The sequence below is a fragment of the Chelonoidis abingdonii genome, chromosome 10 (assembly GCF_003597395.2).
Source record: "Chelonoidis abingdonii isolate Lonesome George chromosome 10, CheloAbing_2.0, whole genome shotgun sequence".
NCBI lineage: Eukaryota > Metazoa > Chordata > Testudines > Testudinidae > Chelonoidis > Chelonoidis abingdonii.
In genome coordinates, this window is record NC_133778.1 from 35,260,668 (window position 1) to 35,285,243 (window position 24,576).

Below are 24,576 nucleotides of genomic sequence, written 5' to 3' on the forward strand. Positions count from 1 at the left end.
CTGAATAAAAGCTAATGTGCAGTGCAGCATTTTAATGAGTTGGGATGTGTGCCTCTTACAAGCACATTACTAAAGAGGGATTACTCAAGATTAAACAGAATATAGGAACAATTTGCTATGAAGTGGAGTACTGAATAAAAAATTCCAACAATACTAAGTGATAAAATGCCTTTCAAAAGCCTACACAGGATATGTGGATTCCTTTCTTAGTTATTAGGGTCGCTATACATTGTAATATTTTTGGTAAGAAATCCATTGTCTGGTTTATATATATATATATATATATATATATATATATATATATATATATATATATATATATATATATATATATATATATATATATATATATAAAAATAGTGCTTTATAATGTACACTGACTTGGAGAAAAAGATATATTAAATGTATGCAGCTCATTAATCACTAATAAATGGGGAGAATAACAAGAAGTTGTGCAAGTTGAATATTTAGATCAGCTATCTGCTTGTTTTAAAGCCTTACAATATTTGGATTTATCTGTACAGCATTAGTTTTGAAACTGATTCCAGCTATTTTGATTTGTCCTTTTTCCATTTGCTTATCCAGAGTCAGATGATGTTCACAGAGGCAGCCCTTTATACTTCAGATAATGACAAAAAAGAACAGGCAGCTTAATGCTACCAAACTAGGGGTGTGTCAAATCTCTCTTTCTCGCGCTCTCTAAAGAATGATAAACTCAATGGGGTTGTCTATTTTTAACTCCTGTTCTTTCCTTTTGGCAGAGTAATCGGTGTTAGCTGAGCTCTTTTGCTGAATGAATCCAAGTAACCCTGTTTCTTGCCTTCTGAAATGACCGGTGCATATAAGTGTATTGAGGCTGTGGTAATGTATGAAGTCCAATTCTGAAACACCATGTCAAATGAAGGCAGCTCTGGTGAGCACCTTTCTACAACAACAGTCAGTTCAGTTGCTGTTCAGGCTGGAGATTCCAGGATTGTTATCGCTATACTTAAGGTAAGACAACATTTGCTAACACTTATGCTCTTAGCTCTGTGGCTTGGTCTGCATAGTATTTAGTAACAGTCTATTCCAAATTCTACTCATATTAGCATCTATTCAGCATATAATGTCAACCAGGCAAGTACATTTATTTTATATCTTAAGTTAGTATGTAGAAAACCTTCTAAGAAGTTCATGCTTCTTACAGTATATCACTTTTTTCTTTTTTTGCATGAACCAAAACTATTTGGCTAAACTATGTAAGTTCTTAGGGGCAAAGAATATTTCTGATTCTAAAACATGGCAGTGTAAAAATGTTGTTCACAATACATGTGAACATCTCTTTGGGCAGTTTAGTTCTTTTTTTTTAAAATGTATTTTATCAACTCTGTTCACTGTACCATTTTCAGTTGTGACAAATGCACAAAGAACCATTTCAATTAACCACATCTTGTTCAGAGTGTTAGCTGAAAAAAAATAGCAGTTAAAATTGTAGTGATACTTTAAAAACCAAAAGTTAGTTGCCTTTGTCATATATTTTTAGTAGTAGCTCTCGTGTATGTCCTGGTGTTTTTAAAGACCTGAAGGACCGTTTCAGCAACTAGTTTCAGCTCACGCAACCTGCATGCAGTTTGGGATGCTAAATAAGGCTGGGGTTTTCAAAGCTGCTTAAGGGAGTTAGACACCAGCCACCAATTGGTATGCAATGGAAGTTGGGCACCTCACTCCCTTAGATACCTCTAATCTCTCAGGCTGGGACTTTTTTAGCATTTGATAACTGTAAAGCAGATTAAAGATAGTGACTATGTGTGCACTGACAACAGTGGGGGTCAGATTTTGCATTTAGAACAGCAGAGGGATTTGTCCTTCCAGGAGAAAATTTTCCCTCCTCCTTAGCTGATGTAGAAAGACCCATCTGCAGCAGAAGTGTTGCAAGGAAGAGCAGGACTTTGGACAGGCCATATACTGCTCCCCTGTGCACCATGGAACATCTATTTATGAGTGGCTCTGCAGTTTAGTGGGGATTTGGAAATGCTGGTGGGAACAAGCTAGTGGGTTTGCTACTATGCTACTCCACATGGCATTTCTCCCAGCATAAAGATGAAGGCACAGGTGCCTTGGAGTCTACTCAAACCCTGAGGCTGAAGTAGCTGTTATACAGCGGCAGCCCAGCCTGTTGTGCAAGATTCCTGGCTCCTCCTTGTGGAGGCTCACTCCAACACACAGCCTGGCTTATGAGCTATCTGCTGCAGATATGACTGTGGGTTAGGTGCTTAGTACAATTATATATTTACATCAGATGCATTAAACAACTCTTGAACAAATGAATGTTGCTTGTATCTTCATATAGGCTTGGAAATCTCTCAATTCGGTAAGAAACAAAATGAGCTGTACTTTCAGGAGTAAGGATTTGCAGGATTGGGCCCATCACTTTCTAATGTTTATGTTCCTTTCCTCCTTTTCTCCCTCAGCTATGTAAAGGCCTTTTGGTTGTTCCTTTATTTAAAAAAAAAAACCAAAACCAACCACTTGTTAGAGAAAATGCTGTGATGGATTACTTGGCACTGCAGAACTCTGGGTGCTGAGGACAGCTGGGTTATGTAAAAATGACAGCCCTCATGTCTGCCTTAATTTGTTTCTGCTGTGAGAAGAATAGGAAATTAGTTCACCATGCCCCTTAGCCGAGAGAGATCTATGCAAACTGCAGCTAAAAATATGTTATCAATTCCCAGGACAGAGAAGGAGAAAATGTTATTTTTAGTCATTGGTATGACTTTCTTTCCTTTTTAAATACCATCTCGACAACTGTATGGGTAGAGATTGGATACAGCAAGAATTTGAGGCCTGGGTATGTTGCCTCTAATGACACTTGATTTACTGTTTTTTTTAAGGCATCCCATTATTGAAGTTTGTATTCACTGGATTTTGTATACTTTGGGGCCTGATTGTGCAATTGGATACATGTAAGTGGATCCCTGTGCCCATTGGATATAGGGATCTGCCTGCAAAGATCTATTTGGGCCTGAACTGGTAAGTTTTGGGGTAGGGATATTAAGAGCCCTTGTGTTTTCTGGATGACACACACTGGGTGTTTGCCTGTGTTTGCATTTTAGTGTGGGAAATGGGTGCAGTTTCAGCTGACTGAGTCAAGTCCAAATGTATTGGAAATTGGCAGCAATCAAGATGAGACCAAAAAACTACTACAAGATCATGAACTCCTCCTGGCAAAACTTAAGGTAAGGTGTGTGATATGGACACATGCAGATTTTTCTGATCTCCTTACAGTTCCAGTATAGACAATCAGCCTCTAAGTTCACAGGCCTTTTGTTGTGATCTGTTTGTCAGCAAAAGGCCAGAGTGAAAAAACAGGTCCAACCTTTGCTGATGTAATGAATGAAAATAAGACCCAAACCCACCACCCCCAATAGTTCTGCAATGGAAAACTATGTTCACTAATAATTGTTTTTCTGGCAGAACCAGTAAAAATATCATATTTTCCAACTTTATGCATTATTGCCAAATAAAAGAAAAACTAGCAGTACCTGCTAGAGACAGAGGAATTTCAAGGTTTTCATTTGTTTTGCTGGGCTGTGAGACATTAGGTTCATAACTATGGTAACAACTACAAAAACAATCGAGTGTTTTGTAAATGTGAAGTTAACATTCCAGTCACTTTTTTACTGTTATGATTGATGTACGTTAAGGTAGGAATAAGGTGATAACGTTCAGCAAGTGATTGTCTTGAGGTGGGAAGAAAATAGTTAAATCATAGAACTATAACCAGTGTTAAGAAATAAGACATTCTTAGGAGCAGAATATTATTCAGGGACATTTTAGAGATAAGAAGGTAGCACATTAACATACTGTCACATTAAATTATTCCTATTTTGCTGACATGAGATGATGAGCATTCACTTTCCTGATCTGAAGGGATGGATGGATCTTGCATATAGGCTTAAGTGAATAAATTTCTCTAGATTCTTGTGCGTGCCCAAGACCATTGTGACATTGTACTTTGTCAGGGTCCATTCAAGTTTCTTAACGTTATTATGTATTTTATTAAATTCAGATTTTGTTCATATTTTAAGGCAGAGCAAATATGAACTGGAAAAGATGTTTTCTCCTTTTAATATTAGTTTTCAGGTACTGCACCGCTCATATTAAGGTATGTCTCAACCATATGTGAAATAATAAAATAAGATATATGCAGAGTGTAATCTAATATGGTGTATGAAGTGGAATTTGGATAGCACAAATGGTAACATTTAAACAAAAACACATCAAGGGATTAATCCTGCTTTTCTTGACCATCCAAATGTCATATCACCATTGACTTCAATAGGAGTTTTGAGTATTCAGGAAAATGTAGTTTAGTCCAGTTATCCAACCCAAATATTTAGAATTAGGAGCTAATATACTGGCATGATAAACTGAATTTCGCTCTCCAATAATAAGAAATAATATTAAATCTGTGAAGCAGAAAACATCAGAATCCAAAACACTAGCAAGTGAAAATAAAGTTGAAAATTTTAAACCCCATCTCCCAACATAAACCAACCCAATATTACATATATCATATATTAAATATCTTCATTGCTTGGAATGTCCATCCACAAGAGATCTTATGGATTTCACCTGATATTTACAGCGATAAATGTGAACAATAAAAATGGTCTCTTTGCAGGCAGCAGCGTGCCAGCTCTGTACTAAACAAAACCAAGTGCAACAGTCTCTCTCTCTCTCTCTCTCTCTTTCTCTCTCTCTCTCATATCCTGGAGCATCTTTGCAGACAGGGTCAGCAGCACAGTGTCACCACACATTGTCCTCCAGGGCTTGTTCCTCCATTAATCCCAGCATGGTCAGTCCCTGTGTACAGTAACAATAACTTAAAAAAAAAAAATCACTTGGTGCAATCTCAGTGGATTTTCCAACCCAAAATGGATTTTTTTTTTAATTTTATGGGCTTTTGACTATAAAATCTCCACAGATACCTCAATTTTTATTAAGCATGGTAAGCAAAATCGAATAATAATCCAAGAGCATCAGATATACTGTGATGTTAGCCAAGGTATTTGGCTAGTATTAACTAATGTTTCATCCCTCCTACTCTGGGTATATTTTTGCTCCTGGACCCTTTGATTTGTACTTCACCTGGCTTCGCTCAGCTTGCTTAATGCTCATAATAAATAGTCAAATAATAGAAAAAGTGATTCAGTCCTATTTTCACATTGTAAACACAGTGAGATTACTCATCTCCTATTTGTCGGGGAAATGTTTGCGGATCTCAAAAGTTCACAAATGCTTATACATCTGAAAATTCATATTGTAAGTGAGCAATTTGTTGTTTGTCATTCCATATGCATTATAGTCTCCTGTTTAAAAAGTCTGTCATCCAGTCAGGAAGCAGAAACAGTATCATATGACTTAAGTGACCAATCATATACCACTAATCATGAATAGTGAACAGTCAATAGATCCACACATAGTGACTCTTTTTGTGTAAACTCTTGATGAATATTTTGAGTAACAAATATTGTTGCAGAAATCAACATTGAATAATGAACCATCCACAGGAAAAGGGTAAACTCAAAATAGATATTATTCCCCAGGAATAATTTAGCCAGATCTAATACATGACCACAAGTGTCATAATTCTGAATGACCCTTCATTCCTTAACAGATGTGAAACTTTCTGCTTGTAGTGAGCTGGTAATACTTATCATGGGTAGATATTTATGTATAAATTACCAGACCCAGTCATCAAAGGTTTGTATAAGACAATGATTCTCAACCTTTGAAGTACTGATTACAATAATCTTTGGCACTTACTATTTGTTCATGAATTATACCTTTACTCTGTGAAGATAAAGTCAAAGAACCAGTAGACCACAGACTTTAACATTTAATTCCAAAAACGTAAGGTGTTTACATGAAGATAAAAAAAAGAAAATTAGAAATGTGGAACTATCAGGACAGAAATCCAATTGTTAGATTGCACTTGTCTTTGTAAAATCTTGTATACACAGTTCTTAGGTAGTTCCTTGTTCTTTTTCCTCTCAATGATCACAATTAACACCATCAGTTTTGGTAATGGAGAGTTATGCAAATGCATTAACACAATACTATACCCCTGCTCATTTTCTTCTTCTTCCAGTATAGTGTTTTAGCTGTTCGCTCATGAACTATAAAGCAGACAAACCCTTTGGTTGTGTACTTCCTGCTGACTCCAGTTTATTGATATAAAGAAAGTTCACTATAGCCCATACTCACATATATTTTTGAAGTTTGATAGACCTCGTAGTCTGGAATGTACTATAAATACACTGAACAAGATAATGGCAACGCTAAGGCCTGATATGCCCTGCAGTTCAAACCATTTGAGCCCGAACCTTGTTTAAATCGTGGCAGCATTCTGTCATCGTATCTCAGATTCTTATTTTTTAAAACTTAATTTTATTTTGTACGTAACAGTAGAAATAACATAGAAAATAATCTAATAAAAGTACATTTATAGTAAATCAATAATATCCTGAAATCCATGAAAACACAGGCACTTGAAGGATACATAGCAAAAGTTCTTATAATTCAAAACACTCTGCATTTATCATATATTATGTTGAGGTTATGTCAGGTTATGTCAGGTTCTACAGATGAACTGTTCTTTCAGTCAACTTGTAGAAGTTTTTGAAAGTTACAGAATAGCAAAAGGAAAAAGCAGGAAAACAAACCAAACAATATTTTCCTGCACACTGTAAACAAGAAAAAAGATGAAAAAGGGAAAAATGAAAAGTCAAAATTTTGACTGTGACCTTTTTGAAAACATTTTATGAAAAAAATTAAAAAAAATCCTTTCATACTCCATGAAATGAAAATAACTTTGACATTTTGAATTTTTTGTGAATTTTTTTCCTATTTTTGACCAAATCTACTTACATTTTTATGTAACATTGTGCGATTGTTTTGAATTGTCTTTGCATTACATTCTTAAAGAATTTTTGTTTCACTAGATTTAAGGTTCTAATAGGTCTTTGTTCATGTTAATTATAAATGTGGTTTAATTTGCCATTTTCTCAGTTAGTACTGCTGTTCTATTAAATTGGATATTTTAAAACTTTACAATAAAAATCGTACTTCCACACACTAAGCTAAAGGACCTGATCCTACAAACACTTAGAATGGGTTCTTCATGAGTAGTCTCATTGAAATGAAAGTTAAGTGCATGTGTAACTGAGTGCAGGATGGGGCCCAATGCCCCAATCTGGCAAAGATTTAAGCACCTGCTTAATGTTAAGCACCTGAGTTGTCCCACCTGCTTAAGTCTTTGCAGGATTGGGATCTAATGATCTATGCAGTATTTGCAGATAGACTTTTTAATATGTATGTGACCATGCTGGCAAATAAATAGCTGGTGTGTTTTTATTTCTAACTGTGCTGAAAACTCAGCCTGAGATTTGAACATCAAACTGTTTGATTTTAGTCTCTTTCTCCTCCCCATGATTTGTGCATTGTTAGTCTTAACAAAGGTACTGCAAGCCATAATCTTCCCTCAGTTACATGTGTGGTGGGGTTTCATAGGTGTAACTGTGAACAGAATTTGGCATTACTACTGAAACTCAGTTTACAATACTTTTGATGATGCATGAACAGTTATACAATACAGTTTGCTGTTCCAGAGAGCTACTGGCTCTGCAGTGTTAACAGGAGTTAAAAAAATAACACCAACCTATTTGTCACGAATGTAAACAGATAAGACTCAAGACACTGAGGAAGCAGATGTCTTGAGCACGAAGGTTTGGATTTTTATATATATATATATATATATATATATAAAAAAAATTCCCCTCTCACCCCTATGGGTGGTATGTGTCTTCCTCAACCTCGGGTCCTCTACCAGAGGCCTGGGAGTTTGAGGGTTCTGCGCAGTATCTTAGCTGTTCCTAGCACTGCACTCTTCTGGACAGAGAGCTCTGATGTTGTTCCTGGGATCTATTGGAGCCACTCACCCAGCTTAGGAGTCACAGCCCCGAATGCTCCTACCACCACTGGGACCACTTTGGCCTTCATGGACGAGACAAGAGAACCTGGAATGAATGAATGAATGAATGAATGAATATATATATATATAGCAACTTTTCTAACTATAACCAGCAGAGTCATTTTTCTAATCATAAATCATACAGTAAAAATAATCATTTGTATATTTTAAAACATATTAGACAAAAATTATCCAAATATGTTTCCTTTGATAGACTATATTGGGCCATATTCACTGCTGGCATAAATTGGCACAGCTCCACTGAAGCTAAGAATGTGGCCCAGTATTATGTTACACTGAAAAACTTGAGTACAGTCATTTTTAAAAGACCCCCCATTTTAAACATTAATGGACTATGAAGAGGAACATTTTGTTAACCAGGCTGAAAGACTAAACAGGAAATGATAAATGTTAGATTAAACAGAAAATATGAACATGTGTATGATATTAAATCATCTAGTTAAACTTCATTCTAATATTACTGTACTGTACTGTAATATAGTTCCTAACTGTCAGGGTAGTTAAACACTGGAATAAATTGCCTAGGGAGGTTGTGGAATCTCCATCTCTGGAGATATTTAAGCGTAGGTTAGATAAATGTCTATCCGGGATGATCTAGACAGTATTTGGTCCTGCCATGAGGGCAGAGGACTGAACTCGATGACCTCTCGAGGTCCCTTCCAGTCCTAGAGTCTATGAATCTATAGTTATTGTTTATAGGTGAAATATTTACTCCTTGGATTTTGTATTTCTAGCATGGTCATAGAATCTAATAATAACATGAAAAGATTAATGTGATTTGTGGGGAAACAGTGATTAAAGTGATTAGGATATAGTGTGGTTACTTAATTTCGTTTAATGACATTAAAGCTTATATATATCTGTCACTTGTGTTATGAATATATATATACCAGGGCATGGATCTGTTTTGCATTCAGTAAGACATGTATTCAGTGTCTGGAAATGCAAATCCATTGCACATTTTTTATTGGTAGATTCATTTTAAAACACTTGGTCCTGATCCTGCAAACACTCATGCAAATAGTTGACCCCAAGCACATGAATAGTTCCATTAACTTTGACAGAACTTCTCCTCTGAGCAGAGTTAAGCACATGCATAAGTGTTTTCCAGATCAGGGCCTTAACTCTCTCTTTCTGGGATATGACTTGTCAATAGTCAAGAATTAGAGGCCGGCTGCTTATTCATTAAACTAGCCAGAACCAGCAATGGTCAGAAAGTCTTGCTGAAAACTCCATCCCTCCTTTTGTGATGTCATAGACCTCTCCTCCTCATGATCTGCCACACCTCAGCTTTGGGCCAACTTGCTTCCGCAAGGGTTTTTTTTTGTTTGTTGTTTGTTTTCTGGAATGAAAATTGTTTCAAGCTTTACTCACACTCTAGTTTCTAAAATGGGGGGAGAAGTTCAGCAAAGGCTTCCAAGGGACAAAATTGCACTTATTGCAATGCAGCTCTGCCATTCGCCCTCCACCACAGGTTCTTAATTCAATCACTTCATCAGCAATCCTTTCTGTAGAAAATATTGCCTTTGATCGTATATTTCATAACACTAGTGCTTTGGTTTAGAGTCTGTTGCCAATCTTTGGATTATGACAGTGTTACGGCCTCCAGTAAGACAAACACTGGCATTCTTGGTTTGTCTCCAAAGCTCTGTTCTTTGTCATGCTAAAGGCCACAGTGAGCTAGAGCAGAGACTGAAAAATATAAATAAATCCATTCTGCAAATTTAACTTTCATTAAACCAAAAACACCATTAATAATTTGGCCCACGTACCTGTACATTGCTCCTAATTACTGTATTTACTCCAATTCACAGAGCGTAAAGTGCAAAGCAATCATTTATATGCAAATATCCAAGAGGAGCAAATTAGAAAAATATATTTCTCAAAAAGTAATAATATGTTCATCTTTTGCATTTGAAATTTTTTAAAATGAGCCTTTTATTTGTTTCAAACAAATATAAATATTTTCATATAATGCTTATTTTTCAGTAAATTAGATATGGGACAAATTATCTGTTAATCTCTGTTTTCTGAGTTATTTACATTTAATTACAGAGATGCTCAGCAATGCCATTAAAAGAATAATGGAAAAGATCAGTTGCATTTTCCATTATAAAATTGTTTTCTCACAGGTTTAAAAGTGCAGTTGTAGTCAGAAAAGCGAATGTAAAAGTGACATTGTGAGGTTCTATATTCACTTTCAGTGGTTTCCTCAGATAACATTTGCTCAGTTCACCAACGAGCCCTCACACTTGCATACCCCAAATTCCTAATGAAATAATATTTGAGACCCCAAATAATGGTGGTATTACTATATTTTGGGCTTCAAGATAACAGCTTTATTAGCACTTGACAATTTCAAAACCGATGTGTAAAGACTGATTAATCTTAAAAGTACCCCAGTGAAGAGTGTAGATAATCACTCAAAAACGTTGGGCTGCAAGTCTCCACTGTAGGCTTCTAAGGGTACGTCTACACTGCACGATTATTTCGAATTAGCTTAAACCGATATTACAAAACAGATCTAATAAAATCGGTTTAGCGCGTCCACAGTGGGATCCCGAAATCGATTGTTTGCGTCCATGGTCCAAAGCTACCATCGATTTCAGGAGCGGTGCACTGTGGGTAGCTGTTCCTCAGCTATCCCATAGTTCCCACTTCCGTGTTGAGAGCACAGTGCCTGATGGGGCAGAAAACACTGCCCCGGGTGGTGCTGGGTACAGCCTCACCCCTCCCTTTGTGAAGGCAGCAGACAACCCTTTGGCGCCTTTTTCGCGGAGTGCATTGAGCAAACGCCATAGCACAGCAATCTTTCCCTTTTTTTTTTCACGTGGTGGTGGGGGGAAATAAACTGAGGAGCTGTTCCCTGAACCACGCCAGACACTGTGTTTGAACCTACAGACATTGGGAGCTCAGCCAAGAGTGCAAATAATTTTCAGAGACTGCTGTGGACTGTGGGATAGCTGGAGTCCTCAGTACCCCCTCCCTCCCTTCATGAGCGTCCATTTGAGTCTCTGGCTTCCCGTTACGCTTGTCACGCAGCGCTGTGTATCCTGGAGTTTTTTATTCAAACGCTTTGGCATTTCGTGTTCTGTAACGGAGCTGGATACAACAGATTTGTCTCCCCATACAGCGATCAGACCTAGTATCTCCCGTACGGTCTATGCTGGAGCTCTTTTTCGATTTCAAACTGCATCGCCAGCCGTGCTGATCAGAGCTCCACGCTGGGCAAGCAGGAAATGTAATTCAAAAGTTCGCGGGGCTTTTCCTGTTTACCTGCCCGCTGCATCCGAGTTCAGATTGCTGTCCAGAGCGGTCAGTGGTGCACTCTGGGATGCCGCCCGGAGGCCAATAACGTCGATTTCCGTCCACATGAACCCTAATCCGAGTTATCACTATCGAATTTAGCGCTACTCCTCTCGTTTGGGAGGAGTTCCGAAATCGATTTAAGGAGCCGTTTAACTCGATATTAATGACGACGTCGTGTGAACGGATACAGCGTTAAATCGGTATATCGGCCATTAAACCGATTTAAAGTCGCAGTTTAGACCTGGCCTAAGACACAACATCTAAACCTGGTGAAATCTGAGACTGTTAAGGTAATATGTGAAATATGAGACTGTTGAATTCTTTGAATTTTTTGGCAGCCATCTTTGAAGAAGGCAATATATTATGTATTCATGGTTCATTTGCCTGTGAAGAATCTGGGGGAACTGAGAAGTGAGGAAAGAGAACCATAATGGTGCAAGGGATGTGGTTTAATTAGGCCTCAGCTTTATTATTTAACTCATCTTTCATCTGTCTGGCAATAAATCATACAGTGCAGGTCAAGATTCCTTCCTTAATTGTTTCTACCTGGTGAAGTGCTGCCAGCAGCCCCCACCACCCCAGCTCTGCACAGTTGGTGCTAACTTGTTGATGAGACCCCTCTGCCCTTTCCTTATATGATGGTTAAGGGGCTGGATAAAGGGGCTGATATCCTCATTTTACCAGACATTTGCATGCCCAAGCCCATTCTCCAGCTTCTTCAGAGGATGCCTTTCCCTAAGTCTATTTCCAATTCTGGTTTATCACAGAACCAGACTACCCTATGGACCAAGCACCTGCACTGGATACTTGCCACAAGAAGGCACCAGCAATAAGCTTAACTGCCTCCCACTGGGGGAAAACACCTACACTCATGGTTTGCTTTGGGCCTTGCTGCTTCTCTTGCTGCTGCTTCTGTTGTGATCTTGGGGTGATTCCAATCTGTTCTCACTGGGACCTTGCTGGTCGTCCTGAGGATCCTAGGGATCCCTAGCCCCACGTGTGCTGGGGGGTTGTCCCTGGCCATGTGTAACCATGGCAGGCCCCTTTGCTGCCTCCTTACAGCAGCTCATCAGGAAAGAGAGGTGACTCAGGCCAGAGAGACAGGTTTATATGCCCAGCCCCAGGTGTGCAGGGGCCAAAGGCTCACTCGAGCCCCACTGGGCTGACACCAGCTTAGGTGATGCCTTCTTCCCTCCCAAATCCTGAGGGGTGGGGACCCTTAAAGGAGCCACTATCTTTTTTTCCTGCCAGTCCAGACAGCCCACCTGCCTTGACAAAATCATTTTGCTGATCTCCTGATCTGTTGACCTAAAGGGTTGACTACAGTTTTTTCCAGTGAATAGAGCTTCCAGTGGAAGGAATTTTGGACTGTACTTTCAACTAGATCAGGGATCAGGAACTGTGGGCATGTGGCTCGCCAGGGAAAGCCTCTGGCGGGCCTGGCCAGTTTGTTTACTGGCCACATCTGCAGGTTCAGCTGATCGCGGCTCCATTGCCTGCAGTTTGCTGATCCAGGTCAACGGGGGCTGCGGGAAGTGGTGTGGGATGAGGGATGTCCTGGCTGCCCTTCCCGCCATCCCCATTGGCCTAGAGAGGTGAACCGCAGCCAGTGGGAGCCACGATCAGCTGAACCTGCGGACGCGGCAGGTAAACAAACTGGCCCAGCCTGCCAGGGTGCTTATCCTGGTGGGCCGTGTGCCAAAGCTTGCTGATCTCTGAACTACATGTTAGATTGTAGGCACACTTTTGGGCATATATGACATGTGTGAACTGTGATTGGCATGTATGGGTTTCCATGTATTGAAGTTTGAATGTAACAAAAGTTTGCATATGTGCAAGCAGAGTAAGTGCCCTTTGGCACAAACACTTCAGAACATTTAGGTTTGTAAGCATGTTGTGTTGTGGACTGTGTGTGTGTGTGCGCGCACGCATGCGTGCACACTTATTTTTTATTACTGATAAAATTGAGGAAATTCAGAGTTTTCATTCTTACCTTAACTGAAAATAAAAATTAAAGGATATATATTCTATACAAGGTCACCCACTGTTCTGAGGGCTCAACAATAATGTTCAATAATTTAATTCTGTATCTTTTGCTTCTGACAGGCTTAAATTAGACTTGTATTGTTTCATTTATTTTTCTGTGTAGTATATTATATAGAATTAAGAGTCAGGAGTGGGGTCAGAGGAGTGAAGATGGTTTATGATCTCCCTGTTGCATCGTTTGGTAATTCAGCAAGCAGAACAGAGGAAGCTAGTGAAAAAGACATCAATAGTAATGTTCTCTAGTTTTTTAGATATATGATATTACAGACTTAGAGAGGGAAATCTCTGAGGAAGCACAGAGAATGTCCGCTGTGGGGGCTGCAAAATACTTATGGGACCCTAGAGCAAACAATCTAATTAACTCATGTCCCCTATTCAGTGCCTAAACTCAGAATACATGTTCTGCACACTACAAGAGCAGAGGCTCAAATCTGGTACCTTTGGTGTCAACACCAGTCTCCCCAGGGTAGCTGAAAGGAGGCTCCTTTTTGGCCAGGATCTGAGGAGCTGTGCTACGCCCATTTCTGCTAGAGGTTTCTCATTATTATTTTATAATTTGTAGTATTGCCTAGAGAGCCCCAGTCAGATCAGGACCCCATTGTGCTAGGTGCTGTGGAAGCACATAGTAAGTGGTGGTCCCTAACCCGAATAGCTCTTACACTGATAAATGCAACAAAAGCTCCTTTGGACTGTTCTGGGTTTCAGGGTAACTACACTTGCATCCTTCCTCTGTGGTGCACTCCAGGAGAGCCCAGTCAGGTCTCAGGATTCCAGCTGTCACATGTCTGTGGGCAGGGCCCTTGTCCCACTCCCTTCTGATTGGGGGTTTTAAGGCTTCACAGCCCTTCTGCCATACATTGTGATGTCCCAGCAAAGTCCAGCCTCTGTATGTTGCCATCCCTCTGAGGGCTAAGAACAGCAGTTACAAGTTACCACACAGCTCTTTCTCAGCAGAATACATTTATTCTTAGGGTAAAGCATCAGGGAAAAAACATATATAAACCAATAATAGTTCCTACAAGCTTACTAACAAACATACCAGGAATTGCCCACCTTCCTTATGGGGCCCTCGTAGGCCAACATCTCGTCCAACCCTGCCTCAAGATTGTTCCCCTTGCCCAGACAAAAAAATCCTGTCTTCAGAATCAAAATGGAGGCCCTGTGTGAGTTCAAGCTCACCCAGAAGACCTTTCTTTGTCTCTTAGGGCTTGTACACACTAGTGCTTGCTTTGGTATAATTTATGTTGCTTAGGGGCGTGGAAAAGCTACCCCTCCCTGAGAGACATAAGTTACACCGATCTAAGCGCCAGTGTGGACAGTGCTATGCTGGAGGGAGATGCTGTGCTTGGGGAGGTGGAGTAATTGTGCCGATGGGAGAGCTCTATCCACTGTAGCAGCTCTACAGTGGCGCAGCTACATTGGTGCAGCTGGACTGCTGTAGTGATTCTAGTGTAGACTAGCTCTCTGTCTCTGGAAAACCCAGCCTGAACCAATAATGCAAACCACCCCCAGAGTGTTGAACCTCTCCGGAGGAGTTTACAATCCCAGGGATAATCACACACAGACCAGGGGTGGCTCCAGGCACCAGCACGCCAAACGCATGCCTGGGCCGGCAAACCACGGGGAGAGCTCTGCCGGTCACTGCGAGGGCGGCAGGCAGATTGCCTTCAGCAGCATGCCTGCGGAGGGTCCGCTGGTCCCGCAGCTTTGGCGGACCTCCTGCAGGTGTGTCGCTGAATCCGCGGGACCGGGGACCTCCCGCAGGCAAGCCGTCGAAGGCAGCCTGCCTGCCATGCTTGGGGTGGCAAAATACCTAGAGCCGCCCCTGACACAGAGACACACACATTTTTAGCTCCTGGAGGAGCTGTGGTAAGCATCTTTCGTGGAGCAGAACACAATCATACAGAAACAATTCATAAATGTAACACAATGGTCCCCAAATATACTGCATGGTGTTGTATTATCTGTCATGGGGGCCCTGTCCCTAATAGCTCTTATGCAGATAAATGGAATACAGGTTCCTTTGGGCTAAATTTTCTGATAAAGTAAGGCTCTCTAAAGGGTCTTCATTTGTGTAGCAAACAGGACAGGTTTGGGCATTGGGGAAAGCAGAAGTAAGGGGCAAGATCAAAGCAGAGTGAGCAGTGACTATATACATCAACATAACAGTTTCCTGTGTGTGTTTGCGATGCAGCAGTCCTAAGTCTCCGTAGTTCTGAGATTATAGTAGCCCCTGTCGAGTGGTTCTGCTGATACTCTGGAGCTGGAGGCAGAATTTTGCTCCCAGTACTAAAGTACAACATATTTACTCAGGCTGAGCGCATGGACCAGGATATGCCCCTTTAGCAGGGGCGTAGGTGGTATCACAGACTTCTGTGTGTAGCTACCACTCATCAAGAATAAGTGGCAGAATCTGGCCCATAGAACACATAATCTTTCTTGTTCCTATTCTGTTATATAATCAATGTATACAAGTACACAGTGTGCTACATCTGAAGGACCTAATTTTAGTTATGGCTTGAGCACAGCATGTATTAAACAATGTACCCAGATATGGTTGTCACAGGATGTTTTATCTTAACAGTAATTAAGTAAGAGTGTAATCTGTGCATCAGCTGATATGCATATTACATCCATAGTATGTCTTTTACTACGTTAAAAAGAATGTTAAGGATGCAAAGTCAATTACAAAATTAGGAAATGTCAGAAGTAAGGATACCCATGTAACCTTAATTTGTCCCCTTGTGCATTATGATAGTCTTTAATTACGTGATCACATACTATTTTTTTCCACAGGACCCCCGCCTCATTTGGTGCACAGATTGATGGTGCTCACTGAATGAGTAACTATTTAATATATCTTTTTATCTTAATAATATAATGTGTGACCCAGTCATTATTTACTGTACATTAACAGCACTATTAATTTGCTCATTGGCTTTTCTATAGTGCTCTGTTTTTAGGATCTTAGTGCTGTTCAAACACCAATCAATATATCTTCATAAGACCCCTGTGATATGAGGTAGCATGTATTATCCCAGTATTACATCTGGGGAACTGAAGTACTGAGTTAAAAACCAAAATTGTCAATAGCACCAATTAATTTTGTGTTCTCAATTTGCAAAGCCTAACACCTGATGTTTCAGAGCACCGATATCTTATAGTATTTTATATGCTCGGAAGAGAGCTCCTGCTTATCTCAGCTGCAGTTCTGAGTTCTCAGCACTTCTGCAAATCTAACTTCAAGTGTCTGACGTTGGGCACCCAGAACTTGAAACACCCAGGCCCACCTATGGAAGTTTTGGTTTAAGTAACTTGACCACCATCACGCAGGAGTTCTGTGGCAGAGGCAGAGACTCAGTCCGGCTCCTCAGAATGGAAACCAGGTGCCTCATCTATGAGACCATCCTTTCTCTTCCTGCAAACCCCTGCCTCATTCACTGCACAGCTTCCAAATTCTGCAATAAATGAAGTTGGGGTCCCATTCACTACTCACCCCGATTCTTCTCCAGAGCATGGCCACCCTGTGCACTGAATGAGGCAGGAGTCCTGTGGGGGGAAAAGTATGTAATTAAAGACTGTACCATAATGTAGGCACCCAAAGGGATTGTATTAAAGTTGGAGAGACAACCTTAATTCTAGGATTTCCTGACTTCTGAGTGCTGGACTTTGCAACATTAATGTTCTTTTAATGTAGAGATTTTTATATGTAACTTTCCAAAATTGAAAAAAAAAATTTTTCATTATGTGGAAGCATTGTGTCCCCCATACAGATCATCAGCAGGGTTGGGAACTTTAGAGCTGCAGCACCGTCATTAGCCACATGAGCTAATGGAGTAACTGGTAGCAGAAGGTGTTTATCTTTTATGTGGACAATGCCACTCAAGAAGGATGGAGCCATAGACTTTGCCCATGGGTTTCGTAGCTATTCGCTAGATGGCAAAGGAATAAAACAAGATCCCATAAAATATTTTTCTTTTTTCCCTCAAAATAGAATTTCACAATTTGCCCCACTTCCTCCCCCAAATTACACTGGCCTGGGGCCCAAGATTGGTAGCATCTGGTCTTGGATTAATGACAAATTGAAGGTCTGGTATCTCATGAATTGTCAGGATTAGAAATGGCAGCTTTATACAGATCTCCTTTCCAAAGGGATTTGTTTCTAGCCCGGGTGAATCACAAGGTTTCAGACCTTAAAATCAGATGATGTGGTCTATATGAAGTGATTTTAGATAATTTTAGCAGTTTCCAAAATTTATTATAATTTTTCTCTTCCTATGAGGCCTGAACAGTTGGACTCATGGCACAAAGGGAGCCTGGATTCACAGTTGGAAAGGTATGAAAAATAGAATCAGATATGAACAACAGCGGCCCACCAGTGAAACTATTCCTAAAATATGTTTTCTGTTGAATAATTTTGGCATATACAGAATACAGAGTACAGTGATGTGATATGGGATGACTAATTCATATCTTTGCCAATAATGAGTAATTGCGTCATCTTAAACTTATGTCAATAAAACCATAACACACACAAGACTATCATGTATTTCCACTCTTTCTCTCTGGGTAAAATCTCCTGCGAATGGTTCCTTTAAGTGCTATATCTACTTTAGCCTGTGAAAATACTACTGTACTCTGTTCCTAGGGAAATGAACAATATCAAACATATTTTGGAGCTATATTAAGTGTCTGTAATTGTACAGAAGACACAATTCCAAAAAGTGAAAGTAGAAATGAGCTAATCTATAGCTGCTTCGTAGAAGTGGTACATATTTAAAGGAGAAAGTTGGAAAAGAAACTGTCAAGATAAATTCTGTAACGTTTAGTACAGACAGCACCTTGACCAGTATAAGTTGTTGTCTAGTATGTTGTTAGATTGTTGATCTGACTTGGAGGGCTAGCAGGAAGTTCAGTCCTGCCTGTGTGTATTGGAGTTGATACTTGTAGCGTTCCAGTAAATTTCTGTGATTCTATAAGTTCGTATTACAACTGGTGGTGGCAGCTTCAAGATGACAAAGGCATTTTGCCTGAGAAGAAATTTGCTGGTCAAGCAGATGAGATTGAAATCTGAGAGTACTTGACAGACTTTGAGCTGTTGCTGTCTGTGAACGAGTAGACTGATGAATAAGAAGCACTGTACTGAGCAGTTTTTTTGGATGGTAATGCCAAAGCATGTTACCAACTGCTTCCCTGTGCAGATCATGAATCATCTAGACAGTTGTGCTAATAATTACATGACTGTTAGGAAGGGGGATTGGCCCTTTGGAAATACTAGAAGGAATGTTAATCCAGGAGTAGATAGGACTGAATTATTTGTGTACACTAAGCAGACTGTTCAGTCAGTCTTTCCCTGAGCCAGAATGTCAGGGGGTGGCTCAAGTGAAACAGAATTTGTGGTGCATCTGGGAGGGGCCTATGGCCAATGTCAAATTATGAGAGAATCCTATGTGCAAAGTCAGTTTATAAATGGTTTAGCAAGGGAACATCATAACTTTCTGGTGAAAGAAGATAACATACTAGATAAATCTATGGACCACATTATACACAGAATTCAAAATGTGGAAGCAGAAATTGGGTTTTCCTTAAAGGTGTCAGCTGTTAATTCCCAGCCTCAGGGTGATTCCTTTATACCAGATGCAGCACTTCAAGAAATTATTGCTAGGGAAGTGGCTAAAAAATTTCAAGGCACAGGTGTAAACTATTCACAGATGTCTTCTGGGTTATACGAGCAAACACTGAGGAAGCTCAACAAGTATCCCAGAGGGATGCAGAAGAGGATTTGGAAGTACCACAAGAGGTTTCTGTGGATTGTAAAGGGAGATTGCCTGTGGAGGAGGAATTGCCATGGTATTTTCAGGACCTCAACACACTGTCATCTTCAACAGACTGACTGTCCACAACAGATAGGCTGACAAAGAGGACATGAACGCTGCACTCGCTGATAATTTATATCCAACTACAAGTGAAGTGTCTATGACTGAATATAGGACTCAAGTGAGGAAATCAATATGGAAACCTGTGTGGATGCAGACTACTTGGCTACCTAGGAGTTATTGTTTAGATTCTTATGTAACTGGGGAGGCTATAATGTTTCATATAGACAGCACCTCTACCAGCTGATATGCTATATCTTAGTGTTAAGTTGTTGTCTTATATGCTGTTGTTCTGACCTGGGAGCAGGGAAGAGGGAGGTTAGCAGAAAGTTCACTCCTGCCTGTATGTGCTGGAGTTGGTACTTGCAGTGTCCCAGTAAATCTCTGTGATTCTATAAGTGAGTATTACAATACCATATATTTCAAAACTTTTCTATGTTACTAACACCACTTTGAGCTATTTCAACATCAGAGAGGTGGGTTTTTTTATTTTTTCATTTACTTTTAATCATTTATACTCTCCCTTTCAAAATTTTTTATACGTTACTTAGACAATGAAACAAATTTGGCATGCAGTCACCTCTTGCTTATTAATTACATATTTTAAACTACTGAACAAATTAGATTTAGGAAAAGTCTTTTTAGAAAAAAGGGGCCTACACTAAATATTCACCTTGTCTGTCTAAAGTTATCGGAAAAGTTGTTAATATTTGGAGATTCCCTTTAACATGCTGAGGCTAACATAAAATCAAGATGACTAGACAAAGAATCACAGAAATGTAGGGCTAGAAGGGACCTCAAGAGGTCATCTAGTCCAACCCCCTGCATGGAGGCAGGACAAAGTATGTTTAGACCATCCCTGACAGGTGTTTGTCTAACCTGTTCTTTAAAACCTCTGCTGATGGGGATTCCACCTACTTGGAAGCCTATTCTGATGCTTAATTATCCTCATAGATAGAAAGTGTTTCCTAATATCTAACCTAAATCTCCCTTGCTGCTGATTAAACCAATTATTTGTAGTCCTACCTATTGATTCTAATCCCACTGGGTGACCCGATTTACGTGACTGGAAGGGAGAAAACCATACTACTACTTAGCTCCAGAGTGAAGTTTTGCCACCACAAGGAAAGCAAAACTTACTAGGCTATTTTCATTATCCAAGATGAAGGAAATGCAATATATTAAACATGCCCACCCCCCCTTTTTTTTTTACTGTAGCTTTATAGGTTTGGGTGAAATTGCAAAATATTCCTGACTTGTATAACTCTAACACAGACATGCAAACACATGAGAATTGAGAACTCCTGGTCTTGTGGATAGGTTGTTTAGGCAGCTCGAACCAGCTATTCTGACATAGTAAAAGTAATTTAGTTCCTCTTGGATCTAAACAACCTCTTGGTTCTAAAGCAATACAAATGTACATTTAAAAATGCATTTAAAATTAATTTTTCATTCCAGTGCTGCTTTGCTATATTGGAATGATTTCTCAAATATGCTGTAGAAAGGTTAAAGCAAAGCAGCTCCCTTGGCTGTGGAGCCAGGAAGGAACTTGTCTTCACTTCTATTAGTAGTATATATTATCAGACAAATATCTCATCAGCTGTGGAAAGAAGCAGAGTTGTTGTCAGCTACAGTGTGAGGCCCTTTCACGTAGCCGGACGGTGTGCTTCTTTAACAGTAGAAAATAACAGCCCAATCCTACTCCCATTGAATTAAGCAACAAAAAGTCCTATTGACTTTGACTAGAGCGGGATTGGGTCATAATGAGTACATTAATCATGCCAGTTGTGGATCCTAATTATATTGTTGATTTTTTAAAATTATGTAAATGACTTGTGATATTCTTGGCTGTGTGCATGCAAGTGAAGGGACCCAGATGAACACTTTTGCAACCTGAAATTAATGAAAAATCTCCAACTGAATCCAGTGTTTGCAAGACCAGGCCTTCTGTGATCTGACAGCAGATGGAGGTTATAGGAGACTGGTAAAAAGAGGAGACCTGTGACAAAACTTCAGGGAAACAAAGGTTCAGACAGATAATCTTGCAGTGGGAGGTCTCCAGAATACTTGTTTAATGTAGTTCAATGAGGCAAAGAGAAATAGGAAGCAGCTCTCCTCCCTCTCGCCCAAGCTGTAAGATATGGATAGAAAAAACAAAGCTGCAAGGAGCTTGAAACTACAGGACAATTGGCATGAATGGGGTAGAGGAGTAGTTGTTGACTATCCAAGAGGTCATGAGGTACAACGTAGTCATGAGGGAACTTTCAGAGATCTTTTTCTACACAGGTAGCTTGGTACTTATGATACACATTTTTCTTTAATTTTTTAATAGTTTCCTGAACTGTGATACTGTAACCCTGTCTCCTCCATAATTTTACCACAAATGTACCGGTCTGTGTATATCCATTCTTTAAATGCAGGAGAAAGGAGAATAGAACATGTCACTAAAGCCACTATTTGCCACAAAAATATGACTGCATTTTATGTGCAATTTTGCTGAAATCAGATCATTTTTATGCCAGAAAAAAACCTTATGTAAAAACCTTAAAGCTTAATGGCATCTTTAACAGACAGATGTATCCTTTGGAGACTGCAGGCCTGATCACATAATGCCTGCTTAGAAATAGAGGAGAAGCTATTTTGCAATATGAAATCTAATTTACAGAAGTAGCAAGGAATCATACAATCATTCATACAATATTTGGTGTAGTAAAAATTTTTGGGGGTGTCTGTGCATCTTTAAGATGCAGCCCAGAACTCTTGGCCAAGAGGGAGGAGAGCTATGGTGGATTTAAGCCATTTTTGCACCTTCCTGATCCCAGGTCAAGCTGGGGGCTGGAGGGACACCCTCCCTCTGAGTAACTTGGACAGCCCTGGGACCCAGTTACAGCAGTCTTCCAGGGCTGCTCTATGAGCTTCAGAGCTGCCCAGAACCTCCACAGTGCTTCATGTGATGGCCCTGACCTCGTTACCCTCACTCACCCTCAGCATGCCCCATAGGCCAGAGCTTGCAAGGGCATCCTCAGGAAGCAGCCTTAAGGCTTTTTGGCTTCATTCCTGCACTGGTAGAATGCTCCCTTGGTTGGATATGGGGCTCTAAGGGACCCTTTATGTAGTTCCAGCCCTTTTTCCTGTGTAAAGGGAGGAGTGTGAAGATCTCACCCTTGGCATCAAACCCTAAATATTACAGTCCTGCGATTGATTTACTGACTGCTTAAGGGGCTGTACTGCACATGACTCTGTTACTGCTTAAAGAAGCAGAAATCTTTGGGGGCAGGGGGAACACACAATTAACTAGAATCAAATTCTGTAGTACTCTGATTATACGTTTAAACATTTTACAAGGGAAAGTGCACGGTGATATTAGCAGAGAGACTTTTACTTAATTATTGTTAAAACGGAGGTGCTGCACATGGACAATCCAATTACGGTACCTGAATAATCTATTTGTAGGATGTGTCAGTTATTCTCTGGTGGCTAGGTTTGAGATGATAAGAAGGGAGAGCTGGACACCAATCCAATCTTTAAATGAAATGTCTCTTTTGGCTGGTTTTCCCCTCCCATGTCCTCTTCACATTCCATCACTTAGCAGTAACTGAGCCCATGGCAAGGATGAGTAAAAACCATAAACCATTTCCCCCCCAGTTTCATCGTTTTCTTATTCATGTCTTTTTGGCTCATGACCCTAGAACCATTTCCTCCCCAAGAATAAAAAAGCTTGAGTGTTAAACCATAGTCTGTTGTTGCTCTGAATTTGTTGAGTTAGCTGAAGGAGGAGGGCAGTATTTAAACTGTGTGGCCATAGGCACATCAGTTTCTGGGCATTTAAAGTTATGTTACCCTGTACAGTTAGTTTAGGCCCAGATCCTCACAGATATTTTTGCCCCATTAGGAAATTAGGAATTTAAATACTTTTGGGGCTTTGGGACTAAGCATCTATTATTTAGGTGAAATTTAGCACTACATAGAACAGCAGCACGACATGTATAAATACTTGTAACTTTCTCTTTAATTTGTGCTAGTCTGAAACAGGAATGAATTGTCCCAACATGTGTATTCGGGGTAACAAAAGGCTCCAAATTTTTATATTATATTTTTACTGGGATGGCCTTGTAAAATCACTGTGCGAACAGACCAACTGTGGTTTCAAGATAGTTTTTGAGACTCAATATCTAGGTCTGTTTTTGAAGGAACATAAATGCTAGATTCTATCCTTACTTTGTCTGTGAAATGTAATGAATGATAACTGGAACAGCTGGCATTAGAAACAAATTGGCAGACTAAAATATATTTATTGAATGCATAAGCATAAAGAGAGAAGCGTATAATAGTCAAGTGTGCCCATTTACCTATTGGCAAATGGTTTCAATTAAAAAAAATTGTCCATTAGTATTCAGCATGCAAAAGCTGAGAAACAAATGTATTAGACTAATTAGCATCATTAGAAAGAAATAAACACAAAATGAATTTAACCACTGATTTTACCAGCATTATATAACAACACTGGCAAAGTGACTACGTTAATAATGCAGGCTTGCCTTCAGTATGGTTAATCTTTTACCATGAATGCCAGGGATGCCTGAAATTAACCTAACCAAGGATCCACATTAGTAACTTGGCTGGTATGCGAGGGGCTGGATTAGAGCTGCCTTCCTCTTGCGTGTGTGTGTGTGTGTGTGTGTGTGTATGTATGTGTGTATATATATATGACCAGTGGAAATTTCTCTGTGATCCACTGCAGTGCTCCGTATAGAACTGAACATGGTTTGTAAGGGGGACTCGGCCCACTGATCAGTTAAGTGCTTCCCAGTGGGGCTGGATAGAGGACACCAGGGCCCGATAAAGAGACAGGAAGAAGAGAAGGCGGGGAGGGAGTTCCTGGGAAAGATTTGCAGAATCCCTGGAGATGGGGAGGCAGGCTAATCTGGCTGAGGAAAAGAGCTGGGGGAGGGGTAGCAGTGTCTCCTGTGGCTAGCCCTGAAGAGGCAGAGCAGGCGGGCAGCCAAAAGGGAGGGAAAAAACCCTCCGGATTAACAGTTTGAGGAGGCCTCCAGAGCAGAAAGCCCTGTAAGGCACCACTCTGTAAGGGTGGGAAAGAGACTCCAAGTAGGGGTGAATCTTTTGCAGAGGGTTACTTTAGATTTTGGAGTCCAAGTTTGAAGAGGAGCCCAGGTGGGGCAGAAGAGTTTGTGTTCATTACTCTTAATTTGTTGGACACTATTGATTTGGACTTTCAGGATACTATAGTGCCAATGAAGCAAGCCCAGAAGGGTGATATTGTCATGGGAGAGTTATGGAGCTTTAAAGCCG

The 24,576-nt window shown here is 40.1% G+C and overlaps 1 protein-coding gene across 2 annotated transcripts in view; it reads left to right on the forward strand.

The window, feature by feature from the left end:
- Window positions 1-773: 773 nt before the first annotated feature.
- CCDC141 (coiled-coil domain containing 141) overlaps window positions 774-24,576 on the forward strand; it is a 146,395-nt gene continuing 122,592 nt past the window's right edge. For both annotated transcript variants that reach the window (XM_032783824.2, XM_032783827.2), the window contains exons 1-2: window positions 774-993; window positions 3,093-3,215. In XM_032783824.2, the coding sequence (XP_032639715.1) occupies window positions 892-993; window positions 3,093-3,215 (225 nt within the window). In that variant the 5' untranslated portion in view covers window positions 774-891. The remainder of the gene's footprint in view (window positions 994-3,092; window positions 3,216-24,576) is intronic.